General features: G+C 39.0%; 2 protein-coding genes across 4 annotated transcripts in view; one reads left to right on the top strand and one right to left on the bottom strand.

The window, feature by feature from the left end:
• The window catches only part of LOC124147079 (tyrosine-protein phosphatase non-receptor type 9-like), a 33045-nt gene extending 26409 nt beyond the window's left edge, over nt 1-6636 (bottom strand). The window contains exons 1-4 of one of the 3 annotated variants that reach the window (XM_046517689.2): nt 6558-6596; nt 5997-6033; nt 2118-2261; nt 848-937 (exon numbers count right to left, since the gene is read on the bottom strand). In XM_046517689.2, coding sequence (XP_046373645.1) covers nt 848-937; nt 2118-2261; nt 5997-5999 — 237 coding nt within the window. In that variant the 5' untranslated portion in view covers nt 6000-6033; nt 6558-6596. Of the gene's footprint in view, nt 1-847; nt 938-2117; nt 2262-3467; nt 3582-5996; nt 6034-6557 lie in introns of those variants that run through there. The other 2 variants (XM_046517688.2, XM_046517687.2) reach the window with 2 other exon arrangements.
• A 3316-nt stretch (nt 6637-9952) lies between these two features.
• On the top strand, nt 9953-23875 carry LOC124147080 (ubiquitin-conjugating enzyme E2 R2-like). Its single transcript, XM_046517693.2, has 5 exons — nt 9953-10269; nt 12786-12872; nt 16246-16343; nt 17905-18039; nt 21176-23875. Exons 1-5 carry the CDS (start codon nt 10090-10092, stop codon nt 21381-21383), a joined length of 708 nt encoding a protein of 235 aa, XP_046373649.1. The 5' UTR covers nt 9953-10089; the 3' UTR covers nt 21384-23875.
• Nucleotides 23876-27076: the final 3201 nt, after the last annotated feature.

Below are 27076 nucleotides of genomic sequence, written 5' to 3'. Positions count from 1 at the left end.
ACACCAAGTGGAACATCCCACCCCAGGTAAACACCAAGTGGAACATCCCACCCCAAATAACACCAAGTGGAACATCCCACCCCAAGTAAACACCAAGTGGAACATCCCACCCAAAGTAAACACCAAGTGGAACATCCCACCCCAAATAACACCAAGTGGAACATCCCACCCCAAGTGGAACATCCCACCCCAAATAAACACCAAGTGGAACATGCCACCCCAAGTAAACACCAAGTGGAACATCCCACCCCAAGTAAACACCAAGTGGAACATCCCACCCCAGGTAAACACCAAGTGGAACATCCCACCCCAAGTAAACACCAAGTGGAACATCCCACCCCAAGTAAAGACCAAGTGGAACATTCCACCCCAAGTAAACACCAAGTGGAACATCCCACCCCAAGTAAACACCAAGTGGAACATCCCACCCCAGGTAAACACCAAGTGGAACATCCCACCCCAAGTAAACACCAAGTGGAACATCCCACCCCAAGTGGAACATCCCACCCCAAGTAAACACCAAGTGGAACATCCCACCCCAGGTAAACACCAAGTGGAACATCCCACCCCAAGTAAAGACCAAGTGGAACATTCCACCCCAAATAAAAACCAAGTGAAAAATCCCACCCCAAATAACACCAAGTAGAACATCAGAGCCCAAGTAAACACCAAGTGGAACATCCCATCCATTCTAACTTCAAATGGTTCCATCACAACCAAACATTAAGTGGCACCGCCTTACCCCATATTAGCATGGTGTGGCATAAACAGGCATCAAATGGCTCGAAAGACTTATCATGAGGGGGTACCAATATACCAATCTTAGAGAGAACCAGTGTGCACTCACCAAGATGGTAAACTTTTCTGTGGATATTTCTCTCTGCAAGTACTTATCACTTGGGTCAATATTCACCAAATCTTCTCTTTCTCTTACACCCTGACAACATAAAAACATATTGAAATCATAATAACTTTGATAAACCAATCCAGTCACCAACTCTATACATACTTACTGGTTCTCACATAACCCTCCAGTAGCCAACACTATACACACTTACTGGTTCTCACATAACCCTCCAGTCACCAACACTATACATACTTACTGGTTCTCACATAACCCTCCAGTCGCCGACACTATATACACTTACTGGTTCTCACATAACCCTCCAGTCGCCAACACTATACATACTTACCGGTTCTCACATAACCCTCCAGTCGCCAACACTATACACACTTACTGGTTCTCACATAACCCTCCAGTCACCAACACTATACACACTTACCGGTTCTCACATAACCCTCCAGTCACCAACACTATACATACTTACCGGTTCTCACATAACCCTCCAGTCACCAACACTATACACACTTACTGGTTCTCACATAACCCTCCAGTCACCAACACTATACACACTTACTGGTTCTCACATAACCCTCCAGTCACCAACACTATATACACTTACTGGTTCTCACATAACCCTCCAGTCGCCAACACTATACATACTTACTGGTTCTCACATAACCCTCCAGTCACCAACACTATACACACTTACTGGTTCTCACATAACCCTCCAGTCGCCAACACTATACATACTTACTGGTTCTCACATAACCCTCCAGTCGCCAACACTATACACACTTACTGGTTCTCACATAACCCTCCAGTCACCAACACTATACATACTTACCGGTTCTCACATAACCCTCCAGTTGCCAACACTATACACACTTACTGGTTCTCACAAAACCCTCCAGTCGCCAACACCTCAGTATGTATAGTGTTGGCGACTTGAAGGTTAGTACTTACTAGTTCTCCCATAAGAACAGTCCTCTGTATATGAAGATATGAGTGGTGGATCCAACACTTTGGTGAATAATTTTCAAGGAACAAACATACAAACAAAAATAGACACAATGAATTTCAACAATGAAGCATTAATCCTCTCATTACGTTTATGCAACCCAAGGAAGCAGGTTTGACTATAATGAAAATAACAAGGAACTTGCAACCATGAGTGTACCACGGGGTCAGGACATGACTGAAACCAAGAGATAGGGAAACATCCCACCCCTCCCTCCCTGCTGTGTGAAACCAGCCAACATCCTGCTGTACCCACCTCATGGGAGATGAACAAATCGATGGCCCTTTTCAGGTCAAACTTTCTGGCCATAAGAAACTTGACGCCATCGTTCCATGTGACCTGCCCCTGCTGCTTGAAGACCCTCTGTCTGTTCACCTCATCCAGGAAGTGCTGCACAACCTGCACAGAAACACACACATCACTTCAGGGACAACACCCATGTATCTCCACTGGCAACACTTGTCACTTCACTGGCAACACGTGTTATCTCGGGAACACCCTCTGTATGTAGTCTGACTAGAGTTATCTCGGGAACACCCTCTGTATGTAGTCTGACTAGAGTTACCCCAGGGAAACCCTCTGAAGGTAGTCAGTCAGTGTTATCTCGGGAACCCCCTCTGTATGTAATCTGGCTAGTGTTGCCTCGGGAACACCCTCTGAAGGTAGTCAGCCAGTGTTACCCCAGGAACACCCTCAGTAGGTAACCTGGCCAGTGTTACCCAAAGAACACCCTTGGTAGGTAGTCTGACAATGTTACCCCAGGAACACCCTCGGTTGATAGTCAGCCAGTGTTACCCTGGGAACACCCTCGGTAGGTAGTCAGCCAGTTTTACTCCAGGAACACCCTCGGTAGGTAGTCTGACAGTGTTACCCCAGGAACACCCTCGGTAGGTAGTCAGCCAGTGTTACTCCAGGAACACCCTCGGTAGGTAGTCAGCCTGTGTTACCCCAGGAACACCCTCGGTAGGTAGTCAGCCAGTGTTACCCTGGGAACACCCTCGTTAGGTAGTCACCCAGTGTTACCCCAGGAACACCCTCGGTAGGTAGTCAGCCAGTGTTACCCCAGGAACACCCTCGGTAGGTAGTCAGGCAGTGTTACTCCAGTAACACCCTTGGTAGGTAGTCAGCCAGTGTTACCCCAGGAACACCCTCGGTAGGTAGTCAGGCAGTGTTACTCCAGTAACACCCTTGGTAGGTAGTCAGCCAGTGTTACCCCAGGAACACCCTCGGTAGGTAGTCAGCCAGTGTTACCCCAGGAACACCCTCGGTAGGTAGTCAGGCAGTGTTACTCCAGTAACACCCTTGGTAGGTAGTCAGCCAGTGTTACCCCAGGAACACCCTTGGTAGGTAGTCAGGCAGTGTTACCCCAGGAACACCCTTGGTAGGTAGTCAGGCAGTGTTACCCCAGGAACACCCTTGGTAGGTAGTCAGCCAGTGTTACCCCAGGAACACCCTCGGTAGGTAGTCAGCCAGTGTTACCCCAGGAACACTGTCGGTAGGTAACCTGGCCAGTGTTACCCCAGGGACACCCTCGGTAGATAGTCAGCCAGTGTTACCCTGGGAACACCCTATAGTTAACTCTACAAATCAAGTGAGACTACATACCGCACGCAGGTCTTCACCATTTAAGACTGTATCTTCTGTGAAATGGTGATAAGAATCCCCGTCATAACACAGAGACAGCGCATTACATACAGAAGCCATTGTTCTTTACACCACTACAGCGTGCTCAGTCAATTATCATAACTAAACTTCACCTTGACCCAACCATGAGTCATTGAGCTGAACACACAAGAGAAATGAAACCAAATCCTGATTATTATATTATTTGTTAGGCCACATGAAAAACCTAACACAAAACTGGTGATGAACCTTGAACTTCCACTTTAGAAGCATCTTTCAGTGTTTGAAATAAAAGGTGATCCTGGGGAGTTTGGGGTACAGTGATTTTATTTGGGCACTCTCTTTTATTCTTTAAAGATTTTGCTTAATTTTGATCAATGAAAATAATAATGCACCCAGTAAAATAACATGATCACATGTGAGTCAGATCCATGGTAGATTTATGGCAGACTGTGACATTTGGAGCATATTTTCAGTCCATCCTATTGTAGAAGTCACTCTAGTACGCCCACAATGTAATGATTAAGGAAGAAGTTAAGATTTTGTACAAATATCATAACCCTAATTCTTAAACTAAAACAAGACTTAGGGTACAGGGTGACTTACATAACATAATTCATCATATTGAAGTCCTATCAGGACAAACAAGGAAAAACTTGTTTCAGAAGTGAGGTGAAATTGGGTTTTGCTTCATGTTCAAGGATATTTCACTTATATAACAATGTGTGTGTGGCTGCTTGTACTGGTCCAGACTTATGCCTGTTTTATAGTGCTAGGCCATTGAGACATTAAGCTGAAATTTAACACGGATGTGCCACTCAGACACAGTAAAATGACTCTGAGTTGACCAGGGCCCACTTGTAGAAAGGGATCTTAGCGCAACAACAATCGTAACTCCCATACTCTAACATAGACTTAAGATAGTCCTAGTGCTAAGATCCCTTTGAGCAAGTGGGCCCAGTCCTTGTTTTATCCCCTTAATGCCGAGTGCCAGGCAGGGTAACAACAAGTACTATCTTTTAACATCTTTTGGTTTGATGCGGGATCGATGAATGGGACCAATGATGAATGCTCGAACTGGTCACTGTATACTGTGATATGCAATACATGGAACTCGATAATTTGGCTGTGCTCTATCGAGGACTCATGACAGTACTTCAGGCCTACCAATGACAACCAGCTGAGAGCGACTTAACTATGGAATATGTACACACTTTCAATAGAAATAGCCACACAAAATACGAATGATGTACACTTTATTGGGGATTGTGTCTTGTTTGTAATTTGTGTGGCTGTTTCTATTGAAAGTGTGTACATATTCCATAGTTAAGTCGCTCTCAGCTGGTTTTCATTGTATAAGCCTGTACTTCATCAGGGGACAGGGAATAGTTGCAAGGACACCTGGCCCAGCTTTCCCTTGTTTGTTCTTGCAACTGCATGTTATATCCCGATAAAGTACTGTCCTCAATCCACTTCTTAATGTTATTCATTTCTAGGTTTATGTAAATCATTTCATCATGGCCCATACCTATCCCTACATGACAAACTGGTCTGGCAAACAAAGAGAAGATACCCTGGCCTTATCATGAGTCCAAATTCATTGTCTTAACTATCCAATAATGAAAGACGGAAAACATTTTAAATTATTTCCTGCTACTGGAAACATTAGGGAAGTATCAGAAGTGGCTGAGTCATCAAGTTGAAAAATGTTGTGTAATTATAGACATTTCGAAGAAAATGTGCGATTTCGGAAATTGGTTTAGTGCAAACTTTTATCAAAGTTTAAGTTCAAAATTACAGCATAGTACATCATGCAAATATTGTACTTCACTACATACAACACATACATTTGCACTTCCTTTATTTTCTCTGCATGCATTGATGACTAGTGGCCAATATCAGCAATGCAACTAAATTACACCGAACTTAAATATTAATGCACTGTAGGGTAATATTTGCCTGTATGTTGAACCACATTACATGACAGTAGTCACATAATTAGCAAAGGTTCAAATGAATTTCCTTGATAGTCTGTATTGCTAGGCTACTAGGCTTAGCAGTTACTAATTAGGTGAATCATTTCAATTTGGGAATTTATTTTGACTTTCCAAATGCCATCTTTCGAAAAGAGAGAGACCTAAATATTGGATGGTGTTATGACGCTAAATACTGCTGGGCCAATAAACATGATAAAAGATAAACTTTGGGAATTATATAAGTCTTCTTGAAAATAGTTGCATTTCTATCTTCAGACATTTTTAATACTGTTTTGGAGTACACCAACATTTCAACCCTTGTGAGACATTATCCCAATAAAATCAGATCCATTACATTCATAACAGAACTACAGTGTATTTTGTATTTGTTTTTACTGCATAATCACATGTTAATTAATTATTGTGTTTTGAGGTTTCAAAACTGTTGGGGAATTTTTAGATTCTGTGTCAACTGATGGACTGATGATGACTGATGATGACTGAAGATATCACAGTGAGAAAACGATCCACATACCATAGAAGTCCACGGATCACACTTCTCACAGCCTGTTCTGGAAAAACGTGTGTTTTTTATAGTGCCCTTCCTACTTCCATAGCATCATACGTGAATCATAATATATGAGCCCAACAGCTTAAAATCATCCATGAAATTAGTTTATATATAAAGAAGATATGATTCTCTGTTAAGTAATAGACTTCAAATAAAGTAAATTCCTATGCATTAGAATTTCTGGATTACGACTTTTTCCCGAATTCAGTATTTTAGGTCACTTGTCGCACATTTAAAGATTTAGCAGAAACATTTACTGTGTAGTTACATAAAGACATAGGCAGTGTATATCTGCTGAACACAACTACTTAAAATAATTCATGAATAAAATTAATTCAATGCAAAATTAAGTATGATTGTGACAGCTGCCGACAAATTCGTTTCAACCGGACACTCATTAATTATCCAAATCATATATTCTGTTTAGTTTCGTTTATAAATTACCAACGGTGTATGTTATATTATCCTTTCGTCAAAAACAAATAAATATCAACAGAAATATCGATTAAACAACAATAAGCAAACCTTCTCCTCTTCCTGAGAAAGCGATGCGGCCATCTTACACCGGAAATACTCACTCGACATGCATGTAGCAATTTCTGTAAAACTACTCTGCATTTGGAAACAGTTCCGAGAAATGACGTGAAACGTAGGGTTTTTTGTCCCCATGAAACATCCTGAAAGTGCCAATCCTCTGCTTTTGAGTATGTTTCGTTGACTAAGGATATACGATAAATTCACTCACTTTGCCGCAAAGTCTATTCAAATACTTCTATTATAAGTGGGGATTAAGGTGAAGTGATCGCGATCACAGCAGAGTATAATCTATGTCCGGGTGAGCTGTGAATAGATTTAATATTTTTTATTTATCGCCGGCTATTTGTGGGACGCAATAATGGTGACTATGAAATATTAACCTGCCCACTGTCTCATACGTATAATAAAAACATATTATAATGCTGTGATTTTTATATTTATTTCGAGCGTGCCACTTTCAGCTGTGTGTCGACTACACATTCTTTCTAATAGTTGGTTTAGTTGTTTTTTTCATGTGAATGTGTTTGTGAATATGACAAAGTATGTTTATGTCTAGCAAAAAACAACCTACTGAATGGCGTTTTCAAAACCACAAATAGAAACACACTTGAAACGCAATACACTTTTGGGGGGGTCATATCACGACCAACATGGATATTCAGTTATGTCAATAGCTAAGGCCGTTTGTCGTTTGTGGCGAGGGTGTCTTTTGTCAGCACAGGCAGAAAGTAGTAACGCACATGTCGTGATAACTTCTGCTGTGTCATTCAGATCGGCTATAGACAAAAGTACTACACGTCAATACGACCACAAACACATTGGTCAAAACAAATCCTTCATGGGTCATACATGGTCAATATGTTTTTAATTATTATCTATTTTTTTTTGTAAATTTACACATTCCTGTGTACAGAATTGTTTGCGACAATAACAATGATACAAATCTTCGTTTGAATCTGGCATTACCATACACTTGTAATAAGTACTGGGAGTTTTCGTTTTTCATTGTGTAAGTGTCGATTTTGTCTTTTATATCTGAGGTGAAATTAATTAAGTTTATAATCTATAATCGCGGCCTAGTACAGGTCAAAACGTTCAGAAACCAGTGTTTGTCCTTGACATTGGGGCGGCATGACGTCAGCTTTGTTACGTCACAATGGCTGAAAGTCAGAATCAAAGGAACGTTGTGACGTAACAATAAGATCCTAACGCTTACGTAATGGCTTTTCAAACGCCCGAAAGCCTCACATTCTGTAAAGACCAATCACACGCGAACAAAACTGGTTATATCAACTCACACTCCAGCCTAGACTGGATTCTGTCTCCATAAAATATTTAATAGAAAATATAATGTCCAACATATATTACTTCCTCATCCTTGGTGTGTTCTGAATGCATCAGCATCTGGAATCTTCATTTAATATTATATTTTCATTGTATATTTTGTATGTATGTTGGTGTGTTTGTTTGCTGAATGTAAATTCATGGATTATTTACATGTTAATTTAATGGAAACTGTTCTATCTCCAACCAAGAGCTCCTTGTGGTGAAATACTGTCGTTTTTGCACCAGGGCCTAAAACTCGGTCAACACATTACCAATACCCTCGATATTCGTTCTCATGCAGTTGAGTAATAACATACATATAAAAACGTCCACAATGTTGACCCTACCTAAAATAGTAAAACTCTACGTGAAATCTTTGCAAGTTTCAGCCTATTGTAAGAACACAAATGTTGTTTGTAGCTGGGGCTATTATATTAACACTTTGAGCTATATAAAATCAACATTCATTTGCCGGGGTTACAATATCAATAATATATATTGTTTCATTCCAAAATACATTCTGAGGTTGCTCTTTTCTGATTCGTCAAATCAGAGGTTTCAAATCACAATAACACGACTCTGATTGAAGCAAGTCAACCCATCCCCGTCAAAAGAACATTAACGATAGATATATGTACGTACGTACAATAACTGAAGTACTCTTGAAAAGAAACAACCTTTTTTAAGCGTCTCCACCACATTAGACAATATAACTTTAAATAATGTTCAAAGCGGACCGCCTCACTCTTGTATGACATATGATCGCAGTTAACAGTGCACTTTATGCAGTCAGGTAATTAATGTATGTGGAAAACGTAATTTTTCAACACATTTTTTTCAATCGATATTAAGTTTCTAAGTTCTAACTTTCATAAAGCGTAACATTTTCTGACATTATGCAAGGGTAATGAGTGCAATCCTTGGAAGATGGCTGAAGCTGATCATTGAACACTGTATGGCATAAACGTCTTGAGAGAATACCAAGCAGCTCACATCAACAATTCGGAAATACAAATATGGGATAAAAAATAAACACCTAATTATTCAAATGAAAACATTGTTTGAATTGTTGTTTTAAATATCATCATGTGTGTTCAAATGAGACAAAAGACATGACATAATTTGGAAAGAATGTCTTTTTAATCCAGGAGTGTGTGGCGTGACCATGCACACTGCCGCGAAGGCTATACGCATACTCCTATTATAACTACATGTAGGTATAAATGGTGAAGTAAGATTTCAGCAGAGTATAATCAATGTCCTGGTGAGCTGTGAACAGATTTAATATTATTTTATTTATCGCCGGCTATTATGACGCAGTATTGGTGACTGAGAAGTATTTACCTGCCCACAGTGTCAAACTTTTATAATGTTGTAATTATTATATTTATTTATTTTGGGCACACCACTTTCAGCTGTGTATCAACTAGACATTCTTTCTATTAGTTGGATTAGGTTGTTTTTTTCCGTGTGAATGTGTTTCTGAGTGTGACCAAGCATGTTTATATGTCTAGTAAAAACAACCTGCTAAAAGCTGTTTTCAATACCACAAATGACACATAATTTTGAAAACATGTCTCAATAATCAAGGAGTGTGTGCGTGTACATGGAGATCATTTATGTCATTTTGTCGACATTCATGGTATGTATATTTATGTGGCGCTTCAGTCAGTTTGGTAGTTTGCTTCATTTGCTGTTGTTTTTCTTTCGATCAAGCGATTATATTTAAACTGATATACTTTATGAATTACTTTAGATGTTTAATGTCTAGAACACTCGTCTAGAACTTCGCTGTAATAAATGGAGTTTACTTCAAATTCACTCCCTTAGTGAACATCGTTACGGCAAATCACCCTGTAACTAGACGTGCAGATAGTAGCATGTGAATAGGCGTCACGACCTATCCTCAAAATATGAATTAAGCTAAGTTACAGCCTTTTTTCTAGTGAGAAGGTAGAAAATGATTGATTGTAAACAAAAACGGTTAGATAATCCCCCAATACATATAGTATTAGAAATATGTTTATTTTTTACGACATGCCAAATGCCCTGCTCACCCGTGACGTCATAATCATATCGCCATATTTAGCTGCGCAGATAGTACAAAGAAGACTTTTCTCTTTCATTTTCACTTTCAATTTAGTTTCTCCAGTTCTTTTGTTGTTACGAATTTCCGATAGAAGTTGGAGAACAGATGATGGCGCAGAGCCCAGCCGGCAGTGCTGTGAAGGCTTTACAACTCGAACTGAAGAAAATACAGGAAGAGCCTGTGGAAGGATTTCGAGTAAAACTCATTGACGATGACAACTTGTTCGAGTGGGAAGTGGCAATATTTGGACCCCCTGGCACTCTGTACGAGGGGGGATATTTTAAGGTTGTTAGAAAATGTTCTAATATATCTTTGTGTGTGTTATTTTCGTCCTAATTAATTCCTATAATTTGTCGATTGCAAGGCCAGTCTTTGTTTTCATAGTCGCTCTGTTATTGGCCATTGTTTGTTTACATCTGACTAACACGAGACACACCACTTCCGTTTGCATTTTTCTTGGCTGTGGAGCTAACTTTTTAGCTGCAATGTGCAATTTAGTTGTTCAATGATATGGTATCACGTTGTAGGCATTAGTTTAAATTGCAAAATGCCCCCATGCAGATGGTAATCTAAGACAAATGTAGTTGAAGAAATGAAGGTTTTCCTTTGTTGGTTACCATCTGTATCAAGTAGTCAAAACATAACCAGTTACATTCTTCTAATATATCTCAGAATGAAAAACGTCCTACCCAGAACTGATTTCTTTGGAAACTTGGTCAAAATAGTTTCGTCAAATAATGTGACAAGTAGCAGCACTTCAGATTTATTTCTATCTGATATTCATTATCATAATTTTGTGTTGTTATTATTGTATATTTTGGACTTCATTAAGCATATATTACCCCCAAAACGTCACTTGTGATTAATTGATCTTTTGAACTGAGGTTTTCTCACTGTTGTCTCACTCTTTGGCATGATTATGTTACAGATGTATAGTTTGAATGAACATGATGCCTATATGACCATGATTGGTAATTAGTTAAATATTGATATAATAGTGTATGTGTAACATTCCTTTTCCATTCCCCTGTATCTGAACACATACCAGTTGGACGTCAGCATTGATTAACTGATTTTGTGGATAGTTCATGGGGTCATGTAGAGGTCAGTCATCAATACAGCCAGGTCAGCACAGGTCTGTGTATCCTTCAAGACATGCACTATTCAAAGTCTTGTACTGTGAAAACATACATTAGTTAAAGGAACATTGGGTCATTGAACAGTTGATCTCAAAAGGCAATAATTGCATGAATTACAGTAACATGAAGAAACTTGGCATATTCATGTTAGTTCATCAGTATTTCAACTTTTTGTTGTTGATAATGATCGATGTATTGAAGAACAATTTGTTGAACTGTTAATAAAGATAATTTTTGGGGCATGATTCTTCAGAGTGACACGTAAAGAACTTTTAGGCAATATTGTTGTTGATTGTTACATGCATAACATAAATACCAGTAGCAGATACTTCATGTACATGAAGTTCAAACGTTTGTATTTAACCAATTCTGTGAAGTCTAAGATACACTTTGGCAGTCTGTGTCAAAATATTTGAATCTACTAGCTCAAACCTTTCTTTTCTGCTTAAAATTCAGTAGACTTTTAGTAGAATATAATTTTAATTAGCTTAATCTAAGTGAGCGTAGTAAGTACTTTTACTCTGCCAGAATTGGACATAAATAATTTCATAGTCATGATAACTAGAACAAATTTTTTTCTGATCAGAAAGGTAAATACTGAAATAAATGGTCTCAAACCTTGAGAAAATCTTGGCTTTGTTTTTTAGGATCTTCATCCTGCTCACAGAATATAAATATCAGAGATCATGAGTTATTGTACATCCTTTCATGGACACAAGAATATTACTGCATCAATACTTAAGTGACATCTTTTTAATATTGACTTGCAATGGAAATGAGTTTCACAAATGACAGTTATGATGAGATGTGGAGCAAGTAAGTTTCCATCACTTATCAAAATGGTTTGCTTTTTGATAATTACTAATTGATAACAGGGATTTATTTCGGCCTGCTCCAAGACCCCAAGTCTGCAGTAAATGTGAAAATTCCCAAATGGCAATTGAAAATCTCCCAGTACGTATTTATGTAGTTAGGACCAATGAGATCTATGTCAACAGTGAAACAGGTGATTTTTGTAAATTAGAATTTGAAACTATACCACATATTTTGGGGGAATGGAGACAAATTTATTGCCTTGGGGCATACTTGGAAAGTTGACTTCTTGAGAAAACAGAATTGAAAATCATTCTAAACGAGGAGATTATACTTCTTGGTTTCCTGAAAAGAAATAATGTCCCTTTAAATATAATAGTTATATTTGTAAAAAAAACACCTGAAAAAAAACGGCGAAGACTTCCAAAATACATGTATTCAACTTAAGCTGTCAGAATACTATAATGTAACAAAATGTGCAGCTGCCATGACCAGCAATATTGATAAACACCTGTTAAAATACCTTGCCAAGGGCGAGTTGGATGTCCCAGTTAAATCCCCGGATAAACATAATCGATTACTCAGTCAAGAAATTAATTTATTATTCAAAGGATATTTTGATGAGGCAACAGCTTCAAATTAATTATGTTAATAAATGATTGATAAATGATTTATAACTTGATTATCTGAAAGGAAGAATGTATGAGCAGGTGATACTGTATGTCAGCATACATACAGAGTCGCTGATGACCACGGTGATTGTGTTTGTGGCTTCATGGTAGTATGATCATGAATGAAGCACATGTTACAGTATAAACCATATGGCTTTGAATATTGTACTTGTTACAGGCTCACATGAAGTTTCCACAAGACTATCCATATTCACCTCCAAGTGTCCGGTTTATATCTAAGATGTGGCATCCCAATGTGTATGAGGTAAGTTGAATGGAGAGAGAAAAGCTTTTGACTGGTTGAATTCATGTAATTGTGTTCACGGTTGAACGTGAAATTGACGCATCTATGCCAATTTTGATGATATAAGCCCAGAAACATCACCTACAAAAGCATCTTGTACACTTATGTCATTGTGTTCCACTTACTGAGCTAGTTAATTCAGAAATGGTAAGTGTGTTGTTTTTAAGTAAGCTACATCCCTTTCATGCCCCTGATTTTCCTCTCAGATGAGGGAAACAAGGTGTCACCTTTCTTCTAAAGAACCTGCATCCAAGGACAGCAATTGAAGCTGAAGGCAGTCAATTGCAATGAACGAATCACAGACTTCCATTCATGTAGCTGAAGATCAGCAAGCCTTAGCCTAATTACTTTGATAAGGAGCCCAAACAGTTCAACTTCCTATAGTTTTGTTGCAACACAATTTGATTTGCAATAATCATCCCAAGTTTGTTAATCTGGGGACAAGTTTGATAAGAAATTATAGCTTATTACAAGGGGTCAAGCAAGTAAAGATGACTAGGCAGTATGGTTTCAGTAATGTGTTGTTGCTGTCTCAGTGTCTGCCTCGACATGTTCACCAGACAGTAATGAGTTGTTGCTGTCTTAATGTCTGCCTCAACATGTTCACCAGACAGTAATGTGGTGTTGCTGTCTCAATGTCTGCCTCGACATGTTCACCAGACAGTAATGTGGTGTTGCTGTCTCAATGTGTGCCTCGACATGTTCACCAGACAGTAATGTGGTGTTGCTGTCTCAATGTCTGCCTCAACATGTTCACCAGACAGTAATGTGGTGTTGCTGTCTCAATGTCTGCCTCGACATGTTCACCAGACAGTAATGTGGTGTTGCTGTCTTAATGTCTGCCTCGACATGTTCACCAGACTGTAATGTGGTGTTGCTGTCTCAATGTCTGCCTCGACATGTTCACCCGACAGTAATGTGGTGTTGCTGTATCTGTCTGCCTCGACATGTTCACCAGACAGTAATGTGGTGTTGCTGTCTCAATGTGTGCCTCGACATGTTCACCAGACAGTAATGTGGTGTTGCTGTCTCAATGTGTGCCTCGACATGTTCACCAGACAGTAATGTGTTGTTGCTGTCTCAATGTCTGCCTCGACATGTTCACCAGACTGTAATGTGGTGTTGCTGTCTCAATGTCTGCCTCGACATGTTCACCCGACAGTAATGTGGTGTTGCTGTATCTGTCTGCCTCAACATGTTCACCAGACAGTAATGTGGTGTTGCTGTCTCAATGTCTGCCTCGACATGTTCACCAGACAGTAATGTGGTGTTGCTGTCTCAATGTCTGCCTCAACATGTTCACCAGACAGTAATGTGATGTTGCTGTCTCAATGTCTGCCTCAACATGTTCACCAGACAGTAATGTGATGTTGCTGTCTCAATGTCTGCCTCGACATGTTCACCAGACAGTAATGTGGTGTTGCTGTATCTGTCTGCCTCGACATGTTCACCCGACAGTAATGTGGTGTTGCTGTCTCAATGTCTGACTCGACATGTTCACCAGACAGTAATGTGGTGTTGCTGTATCTGTCTGCCTCGACATGTTCACCAGACAGTAATGTGGTGTTGCTGTCTCAATGTCTGCCTCAACATGTTCACCAGACAGTAATGTGGTGTTGCTGTCTCAATGTCTGCCTCGACATGTTCACCAGACAGTAATGTGATGTTGCTGTCTCAATGTCTGCCTCAACATGTTCACCAGACAGTAATGTGGTGTTGCTGTATCTGTCTGCCTCGACATGTTCACCCGACAGTAATGTGGTGTTGCTGTTTCAATGTCTGCCTCGACATGTTCACCAGACAGTAATGTGGTGTTGCTGTATCTGTCTGCCTCGACATGTTCACCAGACAGTAATGTGGTGTTGCTGTCTCAATGTCTGCCTCAACATGTTCACCAGACAGTAATGTGGTGTTGCTGTCTCAATGTCTGCCTCAACATGTTCACCAGACAGTAATGTGATGTTGCTGTCTCAATGTCTGCCTCAACATGTTCACCGGACAGTAATGTGATGTTGCTGTCTCAATGTCAGCCTCGACATGTTCACCAGACAGTAATGTGGTGTTGCTGTATCTGTCTGCCTCAACATGTTCACCAGACAGTAATGTGGTGTTGCTGTCTCAATGTCAGCCTCGACATGTTCACCAGACAGTAATGTGGTGTTGCTGTATCTGTCTGCCTCAACATGTTCACCAGACAGTAATGTGGTGTTGCTGTCTCAATGTCTGCCTCGACATGTTCACCAGACAGTAATGTGGTGTTGCTGTATCTGTCTGCCTCGACATGTTCACCAGACAGTAATGTGGTGTTGCTGTATCTGTCTGCCTCGACATGTTCACCAGACAGTAATGTGGTGTTGCTGTCTCTGTCTGCCTCGACATGTTCACCAGACAGTAATGTGGTGTTGCTGTATCTGTCTGCCTCGACATGTTCACCAGACAGTAATGTGGTGTTGCTGTCTCTGTCTGCCTCAACATGTTCACCACACAGTAATGTGGTGTTGCTGTCTCAATGTCCTCATTTCTATATTGCCCAGGAAAGTGAGAAAGCCATGAGTAAACTTATGTCTCCTATTTCTAAAATAAGAGGAGGATTCTTTTGAAGAGTTCAAGAATTACAATTTTTTTAAAGAGCTTTTTAAAAGCGAGTACTACAAAAGCATGATTGCCCTTTAAATTATGAACCCAACAGTCTGAAAGCATATATGCTGACTACATCCTGTACTTGGACTAGCTCTTGTTAGATATTTATTCTGAATCTGATACATTGAACAGCCTCTGAAATCACTATTTTAAGACAACCAAATATTGCTGATGGTTATTAAATAACTACTGATGCTTGTTATCAAAGACAAGTAACATTTGTTGGGTACTTCTTAACAAGTGTTCACTTCTTTGATTTGCTGTACAGTTGTGCTGGAAGAATTCTCAAAATCCTTTTATTACATAGTAAGTGACTGTTCATAGTGTTCTTTGACGATAATGCTAACTTTGATCAAATACATTTATTAACAACAATCTCATAATATTTCATTCTGCTTATTTGTTATCGAAATCTGGGTGCAGGAGCTGCACATTCTGAGAATTAGTGAAATCAGATGTGCACTAGGCCTCAAGACTGGCAGTGAATATAAATTGTCAATGGAAGAGAATAACCATCCTAGATTTTCGGATGAAACGGATTCCATTTGGCGTAAAGGGAAAAATAGCCGTGGAATTTGTATGAATGGGCCACTGAAAATCAGTGATGACCCCAGGTGTTCGCGAAAAGGGTAAGACATGTTTTAAGTCTGTTGAGTGGTGAGTAAGTAGTGTGTCTTCTGTTTCATGTGACCAGAACGGTGATGTGTGTATCTCCATCCTGCATCCCCCAGTAGATGATCCTCAAAGTGGAGAGCTTCCGTCAGAAAGATGGAATCCCACACAGACTGTCAGGTAGTATAAATAGATCATCACACGTTCACACATCAACCTGGGCAACTCCATATTAGAATTAGTCCCAAGTACCATGTAGAGGCAACTTAATGGATGGCGTGGTCAGTTTGGCGCATAAAACATACCCTGACAACTTGCATTGTTGCTTGACCAGTGAAGATTCCAGGTAGAACAGGTCTTCAGCAACCATTGCCTGCTGTATCAGGTGACTGTGCTTGTCATAAGGGGCGACTAACGGGATCGGGTGGTCAGACTCGCTGCCTTGGTTGATGCATGTCATCATATCCCAATTGTGTGGATAAATGCTCACTAGGGCATTGAGTTAGCGATTTTGATATGTATAATCTATATTTATTGCTAGCCCTAATGCGTATGATGTAAATCACTGGATTGTCTGGTCCAGACTCGATTATTTACAGACTGCCGTCATATAGCTGGAATATTTGAAGCAGAAACATCTTGGGTATCATCACAACTATGACTACATGTCCTATGTTTGCAAATTCGTGACTTTCAGCCAATGAAAGACGTTCAAAGTAAAATGAGATGCATAAGGCAAAGAAAATCCTATTTTAGACAGTCTTCCATAATTATATATAATAAACCCATCTACATGAAGGTACAGCAATGTTACACCGTGCGTACATGGAGCTCAGAGAATTTGTGATGCAACTCGTATTAACTTGTCCTAGAGCTTTAGAAAAGAGTTTTACTTTTCTTTTTTAGATTTTTTTGTGTAGGAAAACCCATACCTTCTGATAGTTTGCTTAAAGTACATGACAGATCTAAGTGGGATATATCTTAGTTTGATCAACAAGTTCAAGAAAATAGTCTTGGTTACAAACAATCTTAGTAAAATCAGATCTTAGTTCTCGCTGCCACTAAACAAAGATCTTACGCTTCGGACATTCCATTATCCCATCAAAATTGCCACCTATCTTCCATTTCAATAGAGCAAACATTTGAAACAAAAGACTTTCCATAGCCCATTGGAATAACTGCTAGACAATATCAGGCCATCATTTAGAATCTTGAAATTTCTTTAGTTAGTTTCAATTTTATTCTATTTCATAGTCTGGAATAGAAGTTGCCAGTTTGAAACTAGTGCCGTAAGGCTCAAGAAAACTGTTGTCTGGATAATATTGACTTCTTGTTTGTCATTTCTTTGGTTGGTTAGAGTTGGCAAAAGGTTATGATGTGCCCTGTAATGGGTAGGTGTGTGCAATATAACTGGTGTACTGGTATATTGCAATACGGCTGTCAGCAATACACGCATCATAATGCAACCCTTGCATATCAATATTGTAGGATACACTCACAGAAGAATTACCCCAATACGTATTGCAAATTATGTCACTATACAGTTCTCCATATTGAGATGCATTGCAATATGATTCATGTGCCAATATGCCAACCCTAGTAGTGCAATGTCCAGTCTTTATGCAGTGGTTGCGAGCACTAAGATCTGATTTTAGTGAGATTGGGTTACTAGTAATTAATATACTTTACATTGGTTTGCAGGTCTTACGGCCTTGACTATATGACATTTCCTGCATTTTAGAACTGTTCTGCTGAGCATCATATCCCTGTTGAACGAGCCCAACACCTTCTCTCCTGCCAACGTCGATGCCTCCGTCATGTTCAGGAAATGGAGGGAGTCCAAAGGCAAGGACAAGGAATACGAGAACATCATCAGGTGAGTTGGCGTGATGTGGTATCATCCCGTGTAGGAATTTGTTTCCAAAGTTCACAATAAATGTTGCAAGCCCTCATCATATTTTACTAGCCCAAAACACTTCCGATAAACTACAAAATGAAAACAAAAATGACAACAGACTTTGAAATTTCCAGCAGGGGCACACCAGAAATAGGCTTGACACACAAGTAGTCATAGGGGATTCGGACCAGGTGGTCTGACTCCACATTGAAGTGTCTTTAAAGTATTATACATTCTGCCTGATGACTACAGTTAATCTGATCAATATCTGTGTGATACTAAAAACTGACTCAGTGCTGATTATCATTTGTCCATGTTAAATTCCCTGTTTACAACCGAGATGTGTTGAGGGTGTATATGCTTGGTTGGTGAACATTTCAAGACTTGTGATTGATTCATTAAAGCAATGAATGATCGATCATGGATGAAACAAGGAACATATACATCTCTCATACATTTCCGTACATTTCTCAGTTTTTTAAATGTATAGAAACAATACATATAATTGTAAAACTTCTGTTCCCTGCAAGACAGCAACATTTGCTTGGAATAATTACTTTGCTGTAGTCCTTGTGATTCTGCAGCAACCAGTGCTGCTTGTAACTTGACGTAAGATGCAACTTAATGGATTTGGTGATCAGACCTGGTGTCTTGGTTGATTGCATGTCATGTTACCTGAACAGGATGACGTAAGATGCAACTGGGTGATCAGACCTGGTGTCTTGGTTGATTGCATGTCATATTACCTGAGCAGGATGACGTAAGATGCAACTAAATGGATTGGGTGATCAGACCTGGTGTCTTGGTTGATTGCATGTCATGTTACCTGAGCAGGATGACGTAAGATGCAACTGGGTGATCAGACCTGGTGTCTTGGTTGATTGCATGTCATATTACCTGAGCAGGATGACGTAAGATGCAACGTAATGGATTGGGTGATCAGACCTGGTGTCTTGGTTGATTGCATGTCATATTACCTGAACAGGATGACGTAAGATGCAACTGGGTGATCAGACCTGGTGTCTTGGTTGATTGCATGTCATGTTACCTGAGCAGGATGAAGTAAGATGCAACTGGGTGATCAGACCTGGTGTCTTGGTTGATTGAATGTCATGTTACCTGAGCAGGATGACGTAAGATGCAACTGGGTGATCAGACCTGGTGTCTTGGTTGATTGCATGTCATATTACCTGAACAGGATGACGTAAGATGCAACTGGGTGATCAGACCTGGTGTCTTGGTTGATTGCATGTCATGTTACCTGAGCAGGATGACGTAAGATGCAACTGGGTGATCAGACCTGGTGTCTTGGTTGATTGCATGTCATGTTACCTGAACAGGATGACGTAAGATGCAACTGGGTGATCAGACCTGGTGTCTTGGTTGATTGCATGTCATGTTACCTGAGCAGGGTGACGTAAGATGCAACTTAATGGATTGGGTGATCAGACCTGGTGTCTTGGTTGATTGCATGTCATATTACCTGAGCAGGATGACGTAAGATGCAACTGGGTGATCAGACCTGGTGTCTTGGTTGATTGAATGTCATGTTACCTGAGCAGGATGACGTAAGATGCAACTGGGTGATCAGACCTGGTGTCTTGGTTGATTGAATGTCATGTTACCTGAGCAGGATGACGTAAGATGCAACTGGGTGATCAGACCTGGTGTCTTGGTTGATTGAATGTCATGTTACCTGAGCAGGGTGACGTAAGATGCAACTTAATGGATTGGGTGATCAGACCTGGTGTCTTGGTTGATTGCATGTCATGTTACCTGAACAGGATGACGTAAGATGCAACTGGGTGATCAGACCTGGTGTCTTGGTTGATTGCATGTCATGTTACCTGAACAGGATGACGTAAGATGCAACTGGGTGATCAGACCTGGTGTCTTGGTTGATTGCATGTCATGTTACCTGAACAGGATGACGTAAGATGCAACGTAATGGATTGGGTGATCAGACCTGGTGTCTTGGTTGATTGCATGTCATATTACCTGAACAGGATGACGTAAGATGCAACTTAATGGATTGGGTGATCAGACCTGGTGTCTTGCTTGATTGCATGTCATATTACCTGAACAGGATGACGTAAGATGCAACGTAATGGATTGGGTGATCAGACCTGGTGTCTTGGTTGATTGCATGTCATGTTACCTGAACAGGATGACGTAAGATGCAACTGGGTGATCAGACCTGGTGTCTTGGTTGATTGCATGTCATATTACCTGATACCTCATTTCATTCATTGGAATTTTTGGTCTAGGCTCATTTTTTTGCAGACCTTATCATGTAGATTCAGTATTGCTGAGCGTACTTAACAACAAACAAATACTTCAAACCATGTCAGTATCTATTGTCAAACTTGCAACATATTCCACTCAACAGGTAAAAACAAACTAACCTGGTCAGAAAATAATCAAAAATAAAAGTTTATGCCATTCCTACCAACAATTGATGAAATTGATTGATATGAATAATACTTGTTGAAGCAGGCCGTACTCCATCACCAAAGTCAAGTTATTTGAATGACCTGAAAACATGGAAAGGGATCAATTTCGGGTATATACTAGCTTTATGTAAGACAATAATCCAACCCTCATTTCACAAAGCAATATGGCTATTTTATGTCCCATACATTAACAAGGACGAAAGGTGTAGTACTAAGATTCGATTGGTTGAATATTGCCCAGGGAATAGTATGATAGTATAAGTGATCAAAACAATCATTCTTGAGTACTGTCATATTGAATTTGTCATCTTCGTCCATATTTCAGCCATTCCCTGCATGTATCTTTCAGATATATTTCTGGTGTTCTGTTGTTTGAAAATATCTGTTACTTATATTTTTGCATATCTTGTTTACTATTGTGTCATGATCTCTATGATCTTATGTTGGGAATATTGGATAAAAATTCAGGTGAGGTTTGTGACTATTTTCACCTTGTGTCCAACATCTTTTGACTCGATACAAATTTACATGCACCCCAGATATACTCTGAATATGATTCAGGATAAACTATCTTTAAAACTTCAAAGTAAACTTTTGTTGATAAAATCATGCACATGAAATATAAATGATTCACGTTAACTTTTGTATTCCTTGTTGAATAGAAAACAAGTGACAGCAACTCGGGAGGATGCAGAGCGTGACAGTGTGCGTGTGCCCACCACGCTGCAGGAATACTGTGTTACAGCCAAGCCGGCCACCGACAATGCTGTCGATGTAGACTTCTACGATGATGATTATGTAGATGATATGGACGATGAAGAGGAAATGTATGAAGATGATGATGATGATTCTGGAAATGAAGAATCCTGATGTTAGTCTTCTATGCAGGACTGCAACTATTACACTCACTGTTACACACTCAAATACAAAATTCTTCAAATTCAAAATTTGTGCAGGGGGCCAAGAAGCTCCAGGAAATGTCTCTAGTGTTTTTTCAAGTGAACACATGTTCTGCTATGTGGCTTTGGTTTTGAGGTGTTCTTTAATGCATCTGGCACTATGGTTAAGCTGAGGGATGCAATGCCAAGTACGAGCTTTGCAAGAGTTCCTAAAGCTGGACTAGTCCTGATAATACTGGGTTGTGATCATAGTCCAAGTGTGCTGGTGGTGATAGTTTAGTCAGTGGAGAAAGGCAAAGATGGAGCTTGTGTCAGTGCCATCATGCCGTAAGGTTGAGCAGCCACACTGACAATTTCCTGATTCACATGGTGCAATAATCCAAGTGCTTATAAACATACAATCCATTAATTTATCCATGTTTGTTAAGTTGTTTTCGTTTCATAATTCCGATTTCAATAATATGCTGTAAATAGTTGTAGGTGCTGGTGTGAGTACCAGAGATTGAGACTTGTTTGGAGGCAGGCTGTAGTTTCCCCTGTTAGCTGGTGTGGCTGCTCAGCCTAGAGTTGATGGTGGATGGGAACCCAGTAGCATTGTACAACCATAATGAGACCAAACTTGACCACTTCAAAAGATGAAAACACGAAGAATTTTTATACCTGACTAAGCCATGGTGTGTGTTGCTCAAAGGGTTGATTCATGTTACGATAAAGGTTCTTGCCCTTCCCGTGTAAAAAATATCAGAATGTAAAAAATCCTATTCCGAGTTTGTATACATTTTATGTACTTTTATGTGAATCAATCTTTAAAAATTGAACAAAAAAAGTTTTATTGTACAGAGATGGTGGCCATTGAGCAACTGAAGCTGTAAATTGCGAGGTCGTTTGGTCTACAGTAAGTTGGTACAGATGGTGCCACAGATGTGTACAGTGTATCCCCGCCACTTGTGCTTGTTCCTAAGCATGCAAGTTATTTGGATGAAAATTAATTCTGTTGTGTATATGGGTGTGTGTCTGTATGTATCAGTTTGCGTGGGTGTGAATGTGCGGGTGTTGTTATCACTTGGTATAAATGTACAGTTTGTAAATTCTACTATTTAATTTCCCTCACTCTTGCGCCCTGTTCCTCTCCTTTAGTTCTGTATTCTGGGTTATCTCCCTTCCATAACAGTCCGGATTATCCTCCATGTTTAACAGACACATCTTTTAATTCCCAGTGTTTAGATCTGTAAAAGTTTTGCTCTTGTTTTCACCATGCCTGACTGTTTCAGTGTGATGCACTAGGCAATGTAGTTATGATGCAAAGGGGGTTAATTCATTGTCCTTTGATGAGTTGTTTCCCTTCCAGCCTATGTTGGACACAGCACAAATGACTTTATTAAGCATGTGGTTCAGTGGCAACACCAACTCTGCAATCATGTAACACTGCCTGATATGACACAGGGTCTTACGTCATGGTTAACTACACACTGCAACCTCATCATCATTGTCTTTTTTAATACATTGTAGCTTTTGATCTACTAAAACATTTGAAAAAACAATTTCCTAAAGTATAAGGTTTTCAAAGTTGTGCAAGTTGAAGCCAAAGATAAGTTAACACTTGCTTTTTTTATATTAAATCCTGTATGTAGCCAAATGATGTCAACTTCATGACAATACGCAGCATAGACCTTTGAACGTGTTCCTGTTGAACAATCTCATTACTTCATCATTCCTATATTGTAGTTGTCTTTCTGAACAGAAACATTCAATGTGCATCACTTTGCATTTTTTGGTGACAATATGCAACATGTCCACTGTTTCAATCACTAGGAACAAGTGATGGAACGAGTGACCCCAAGTTAAACTGATCTGTCCATGAAGTCACCCTCCAAAACATGCTTGTCCCATAATCTTTGTTTCTTCATGTCATGGATTTGATGAGGATAACTGACTGTCATGTCAGATGAGTGAGGAATATCGATGGCCTTAACTCTTGAGAAATGTAGATCTCTTTGATATATTTGTACATGTATATTTATGATATATAAAATGACACACATGCTTCTCAGTCATAAGGAAATGAAGATGTTTATTTGGATTCTATGATTTAAAAATTGAACTTTGGAAACTTCAAAACATTTTACATTTAAATAAAAGACCATTACTCAACCACTTGATGCTCAGGATATTCAGTTTCTTAACACCTGGTAATAAATAATCTACTAGCCACTCCTATGTTGGAACTTGCTTTACCACCTTCTACTATGTTAAAACTTGCTTTCCCACCTCCTACTATGTTGAAACTTGTTTTCCCACCTTTTAAGTTCGTCATGTTATAATTTTGTTTCTATTTATCATGTTTATCAAGTCTTGTTTCATGATTCATATGTGTCATCTCATCTGTATAGTATGCTTGAGAGGGTTTGATATCATCAAATAATAAACATTTGAATAAAAAAATGGTTAATTATTTAAAGTTTGCATTTATTGTCATTGTTTTTTATCTTTATTCTTAAAAAATTCCCCCTTTAATGAGTTTGGTTGAATTTGAGCTCCGATGCCTCCTTTGGCACAGTTTGTTTTCTCAACCACATGCTTTATAATATGACAGATGTTGGAGACGTCATACCTGATATACTGCCTATATACTCGTCCTGTGGAGAACTGGGTTGGAATAGGTCTCCGGTTTACTGTAATAGGCGACTATACTTGTAGGGGATTGGGTGGCAGGGTCGCTGGCTTCGTTCATACATGTCATCGTATCCCAATTACGTGGATGGATGCTCATGATGTCATCCTCTGGATTGTCCGGTCCAGGCTTGATTATTTACAGACCACTGAAATATTGCTGAGTGCAGTGTTAAACAACAAACAAACATATGTCATCTCTGTGTCAAATGTCAAGGTCAGTTTGTAGGCCATTCCCTCATGAAATGACATGTAAAGAGTTTCATTCAGGCAGTATTGGCAGTTTGATATGGAGACTTCATAGCTGTAGCACCACCTAATACCCCGTTCACATGCACATTTACTAACTCAAGTAATTTTACACAAGCGTAACTATACATACCTGCGTATATGTAAATTTACTATGCGTTCACATGAAAAGCATCGTAGGTGTGTAAATAAAGTATGTGAATTGTGTAAGACACATATTCGTCAGTCTGTTCACGACTTTCAACACAAAACAGGTTGTTTTCCAATCAAAGTTGAACGAGAAGAGAGTTACTTCACCGAAGATTTTTGCGTGAAGCAACGTGTTTGATTTGATTTGTACGCATGGCTTTGAATCCCCGAAACCAAAAGAAAACACTGTCCGCTCAACTCTGTACTGGGTGAAAATCTCAACACTGTAACAATTTCCCACTTGACCTGTACATTAGAAGTGTGTTTGCAGAAATGTATTTTAAAATATTTGATTTCCTTTTCAAGGCTATTCACAAGTAGATTACCTTTCTTCAAATGTAAAATGCTAAAAAATGTACTTTCAAGTTAATATTTGTTTGTTTATAAGCAAATATTTTCTTGATTTACTAAAAACATGGATGTCCCTCAGCTGGACCAGAATAAAAAATAATACTTAATCTATATCTAAATTATATAAAAATGTAACAAATGAACATTAATTACACGTATCCTATCATTATTATCTAAAACCTAATTGAAAAAAAATAAATTAGGAAAAAAAAGGCACTCAACACAACTCAAAAAATAACTGTGCTATGGGAGATAACTCTCATACGCTTCCTCTTTTGGCAACGTGTATGAAGATCATCTGCTGGTGATAGATAGATGCCACATTTATGTACAATGTTCAAGCCAATGACGTCAAGATATGTCTGTTAAGTACAGTATGTTTTCTAAGCCTCAACTCTGTTACACTGTCTATAGATCTATATCTCATTCTAATTTCCTTCACTTTTCCAAAAGAAATTGGTTAGTAAGACCATGTTAGCAGTGAGTATTTTAATTTCCATAAAAAGCAAAGCATGGTGGGATATGAGCCATATATAATAAGGTTTCTCAACTCCGTTACACTCAACTCTGTGATGCTGTACAGCGTAACGGAGAGGAAACATTTGTGCATCTGCACAATTTCGATAGTTATTGACAGTACATAGCTTTGTTCTTCAAGAATATTTTATTTTATTTTAACCCTATACCGGAAAAATAATTTTCCCACAGTCTGTTGAAAGAATTTTTTTTTAAAATAGTCATTCGGACTGCTCTGTTTCTGATGAACAAGATGTTAGGACCTGTGCAAAATGTGGATTTGATACTATTGATAGCGCTCTTTCAGACAGTGGACCAATTATTTAAGACAGAACTGTTGTCTTTTACATTGATGGGAGTGCCCTGCTATTGTGTTTGGGCTGCAGAAAGCAATTTCATTAAGCATGTATAAACAACATATTTTCTGACAGTGTTGATGTTATGATTGATCTGGAATTTGATCTTTACAATTGTGAGTTTTGTAACTATATTATAGTGATCTAAAATTGCATTTTAAGCAACTTTGTGCTTATTTATTTCAAGGTCTATACAAAGGGTTGAACATTAGTAATTTAGTAGACCAACTTTTGTATGCCATTACTGCAGTAACTGGCTTATAAACCTAAGTACCAAAGTCCTAACAAGGTTGTTATTTTATGCTACAGAGGAATAACAAAATATATGAGTTACAACTCCGTTACAACAAACTCAACTCTGTTACGTCAGGATTTTTTTAATAGATGACTTCTTTTGACAACTGACGAAAAACTTTGTTGTTTTTATGAGTTTTAACTTTAGATTAGGATTATTGATAATATATGCTGTGACAAAAGATGAAAAATACTATATTTTGGATACCGTTTCATGTAAATGACTTTGTTGTCTAGGCAAACTTTTGAAATATGGAGCGAGCACTTACAAATGTCCAATCATACATTTTATTCAGCCAGTTTCCATTTGTATTAACACTGAATTGTATTCACACTTAAAATTAATTGCTGAATATGATTTTATATTTCAAAGCAACCTAGCGCTTTTACAATTACTTTCCATTTTGTGATCTGTAATGGAGTTGAATGTCCTAGCGGATTAGGCTAATTCATTAATTATTTTCTAATTAATTAAACACATCACTGCACTGCATTGAACTAGAAAGTAATTCTCAAGTATCATATTCTGTAATATCAAGAGAAAAATTATATTAGGGGACACTATTATTTTTGCAAGTTGATAATCAGAAAATTTGTCGGTTTTGAGATTTTTACTCTACTATATATACACAAAAAATGTCTTTCATAGTGTCAAAGTTGAGGTGTTGACTGGCTCTGTAATTTGCAGGTCGTGTTGTGCCTTCCATCGGGCCTTTGGCAGAAACTTCTTGATGGTGTTTCCGCCAGCTCATCTGTTAAATCACCCAAAGTGTCCCCCAGTGGTGGATTCTATTCCTCTGGGCGATGGACATAAATGACACTGTCCCTGTCGAGGTATAAGAATCTGCCACCCAGTGGCTTTAGGATGCTGTACAGCTTGAGACACGCTTGTGCGGTGACCCAAGCAGCCACGGCGACATTGGCATTAGTATGGGGTGTGTGGAATTCTTTCTTGGGGGTATAGTTCACCAAAACCATATGTCACCAAGACCATGACATCGTTAATGGTATTTCTTTCAACAGAGCAAAGTACTTTGCA

Source organism: Haliotis rufescens, unplaced genomic scaffold, assembly GCF_023055435.1.
Source record: "Haliotis rufescens isolate VD_foot unplaced genomic scaffold, xgHalRufe1.0.p SCAF_1, whole genome shotgun sequence".
NCBI classification, from domain to species: Eukaryota; Metazoa; Mollusca; class Gastropoda; order Lepetellida; family Haliotidae; genus Haliotis; species Haliotis rufescens.
This window is presented reverse-complemented; position numbering and strand designations above follow the sequence as displayed.

Coding starts and splice junctions, on each gene's coding strand:
- LOC124147080 (XM_046517693.2), top strand. CDS start 10,090: ATGATGGCGCAGAGCCCAGCCGGCAGTGCTGTGAAGGCTTTACAACTC. Junction 12,873..16,245: donor GGCATCCCAATGTGTATGAG/GTAAGTTGAATG, acceptor TCATGTGACCAG/AACGGTGATGTGTGTATCTC. Junction 18,040..21,175: donor GAATACGAGAACATCATCAG/GTGAGTTGGCGT, acceptor CTTGTTGAATAG/AAAACAAGTGACAGCAACTC.